At 28.8% G+C, this 3,241-nt stretch overlaps 1 protein-coding gene across 1 annotated transcript; it reads right to left on the bottom strand.

Moving 5' to 3' along the window:
- Positions 1-1,286: 1,286 nt before the first annotated feature.
- LOC136043565 (protein angel homolog 2-like) lies at positions 1,287-2,003 on the bottom strand. The gene has a single exon (XM_065728479.1). It carries the CDS (start codon positions 2,001-2,003, stop codon positions 1,287-1,289), a length of 717 nt encoding a protein of 238 aa, XP_065584551.1.
- Positions 2,004-3,241: the final 1,238 nt, after the last annotated feature.

The raw sequence follows: 3,241 nt of genomic DNA, 5'->3' as shown, positions 1-3,241 counted from the left end.
TTTTTTTTTTTTTTTTCCTTTACCACTTCCACCCATATTAGGTGTTAATATCGTTAGTATATAACACAAACCGTCTAAGGTAAATTAATTTTTTCTTCTCCTAGGAAATAAATAATTTGTTTTTTCTACATATTATTTATAATTTACATTAAAGATAGGCCCTTTTTCATCAATTTCTTTAAATTCTGTTTTTAAAGATTCACGGGTCCTAAAATTTACTTCTAGTATATGGTCGCTGTTTTTTATATTAATATACATAAGATAATCAACAAGACATTTTGGTATTTTAAAATTTTCTAACGTATGGTTAATGTTAAATTTTTGCATAATTGTTCGTATTTTATTTCTGCATAGTCCTTTTAGACTTGTTTGATTAGTTGTATTGTAATTTATTTTATATTTTAATAATTTATAACCAAAAGAGGGATTGACACCTTCTACTATAGTTTCCGATACGATGATGTCTGTTCCTGGAAAAATTTCTGACCATAAGTATTGTTCATTTTGGTAAAAACGTACCGTTAGTTTCTTTAACGCATCGTAATCTTCTCTACGTAAAACGGGACAATGAACCTTTAAGGGTTCATTTTCTGTAATGTTAACATATTTGTTATAAACTGAGATAATCCAGTTTGATTTAATATATGATTCTAAGTCTTTTTCTACTATTATTAATATGAAATGTAAGGGCCAGATAATTGTGAAGTTATTTACATCACAAAAAATATCTAGATGTTCGATGATTAGTTCTTCTATTAGGGGGTGATTCTTCTTGGTAATTTTGTCAAGTATTGTTTTAAATGTTATTGATGAGAATTTTCTTATATATTCATAACCCTCCTTAACTACTTCTTCTGAAAATTGACAGTTTAACATTATGTTCATTATATCCCTGATTAAACGGTTTTTAAATATGATTGGTGTTCTTAAAAATTTATAATTTAGATTCTTTACTGCATCAATAATTAAGCTGTTCCACGTTGCTTCGTTTAATTCATAGTTAAACCTGTATAAATCGGGTAAACTATAATAGGTAGTACTAGGTTTTTGTTCTAGGAGGTTATATTGTGTTTCATTTTTTTTTTAGATTAGGGTTACTTCGTGTTTTTTTTATAGGCATTTTGTTAGTTTTATTAATTAAGCAGAATATAACAATTTACCTGTTATTGTGGGAATAAGTTGTGGCTTATCTAGAAATAATATTATATTAAATTAGAATTTAAATTAATTTATTTTTATAGGGTTTTTTATTAAAAAAAATTTTTTTTAACAAAGTATATTATTATTTATACGCAATTCCAACGAAATCTTGCTTCAAGATAATAATGGTCTGATCCATTTTGACTATTCGGTAATGGTCCTATTTTTAAGCAGTCCTTGTATGTTGGGAGACGAAGTCTTTCTAATAGTATTAATTCTTGTTTTTCATGTTTGTTGAATTTTTCGTCAATATTACTGTAGAGAATATAGTCAACTAAGTTGTGACAAGTCGAATTCAAACGAACTTTTGGAAATTCATCTGAATTATAAACACTTTTAAAGGCAAATTTATGCGTTAATGTACCGGATGAAAAAAATTCTTCTTCAATGCAGTTATCACGTTTTAGTTCTTGTAAGTATTGACAAGAATCAGAAATATAAAGCTCCTTTGGGAGGAAGGTTTTCCCAATTTTTTGTGAACCACAGTTAGTTAATTTTTTTATATCTAGATGTTCATACTTAAGCCTTCCTTGGCTTAAAAAAGAGTATAATTTGCTTGAAGGGGTGAAATTCAAATCACCACAAAGGATAACTGGAGGGTAGTTAGTTATTTTGCAAGCAACGCGGTTAATTTCTGCTAGAAGTACTTGGAGTTGGGCTAAACGCACATCTTCTCTTTTGCGATTGTATAACAAATGTGTGTTTACAATGCATATCTGTTTGTCCGGGTTCTTAAATGGGGTGAGAATAGAAATAAGTGCAATGTTATCTCGACTAAGTAAATCTATTCCATTCTTTAGCATTTCTAAGGAATGATTCTTCTTTTAGACTAAATTTACATTTTTTTAAAAAAGTGGCACACCCATCAATCTTTTCTTGGGTTTTTTGTTTAAACACTCCGTCATACCCCTGAGATTGAAAATACGATAAGTAGGTATTATAATAGTAGTTAGCATCCACTTCCTGTAAGCATACAATATCTGCATTTGACATTTTGAATTGGTTAAAAAGTTTTTTTTCCTATCTGGCCATTTTAAATTTTCTTCGTTACAATTATGGTACAAATACGGCATTGTTTCGATATATCCTTGAGCTAGTACATTATATGACATAATTGTAAAATCTAAAGATTGAGTTTCTTGGTTTTCTTTTGGCCCTTGACAATTTCTTGGAGTTTCCCACTTTCTAATTTCCGTTAGATTCATTTTCTTACAATCCTTCCGTTTTTTGGACTTTGAACTACAAATCAGTACCGTTTTGTTTGAGTTTTACTAATTATTTGGTGTTAATCAGTATTATTATTAAGCAGTATATAAGTTTAAGGTTACCTGTTTGGCTTGGTATTCAGTTGATGATCTGGAAATATTATGGTGTTAATTTATTTATGTCAGAAGGACTCTGCGCGTCGTAACCATTTAATGGACATATTTATTAAGTATAAATTGATGTCTTGAGCTAGTTAATATTTTAAGTATTAACTAGGTTATTAGGTAAACCTAATAGTTTCTATATAATGAATATAAAGTGATTGCACTTTTTAACTTTTTTTTTTTTAATATAAACAAAATTACTTGACAAAATAATTTGGTATCAGATAAATTTTTAAACCTACCACTGAGTTGGTCTCTGTGATTGGTTAATTCTTTAAATGCCTTTGGGGAACCTTCGTCATAATTGGTTAAATCAAAAGATGGGTGGTAACTTTTTCTCGGTTTGAAATTCGCTAGGCGGTCTTTTAAAATTCTTTTAAAACTGCTACAGGTCTTTTATGTGCAATTACACTTTTGTCATGCGAAAAACGTTTGTAGGGTGTTATAATGCAAGTTCATTTCTTGGTTGTAAAAATTATTCTTACATTAGTAGACGTACCTTAAGGGTTATTTATTATACAATGCATATATTGTATTTTTTATATGTCACGAGTCTTTTAGATAAAACGTCTATTTGCGAATTTCACTTTCACACGTAACTGGCAATTTTGCCTTTCAGAGATCTGTAATTTTGCCAGGTTACAAAATATGTTTCGTTTTCAATGCTAGTA

This window comes from Artemia franciscana, unplaced genomic scaffold (genome assembly GCF_032884065.1).
Source record: "Artemia franciscana unplaced genomic scaffold, ASM3288406v1 Scaffold_7262, whole genome shotgun sequence".
NCBI classification, from domain to species: domain Eukaryota; kingdom Metazoa; phylum Arthropoda; class Branchiopoda; order Anostraca; family Artemiidae; genus Artemia; species Artemia franciscana.
The sequence above is the reverse complement of the archived record's forward strand: the minus strand, read 5'-3'. Positions and strand labels throughout refer to the sequence as shown.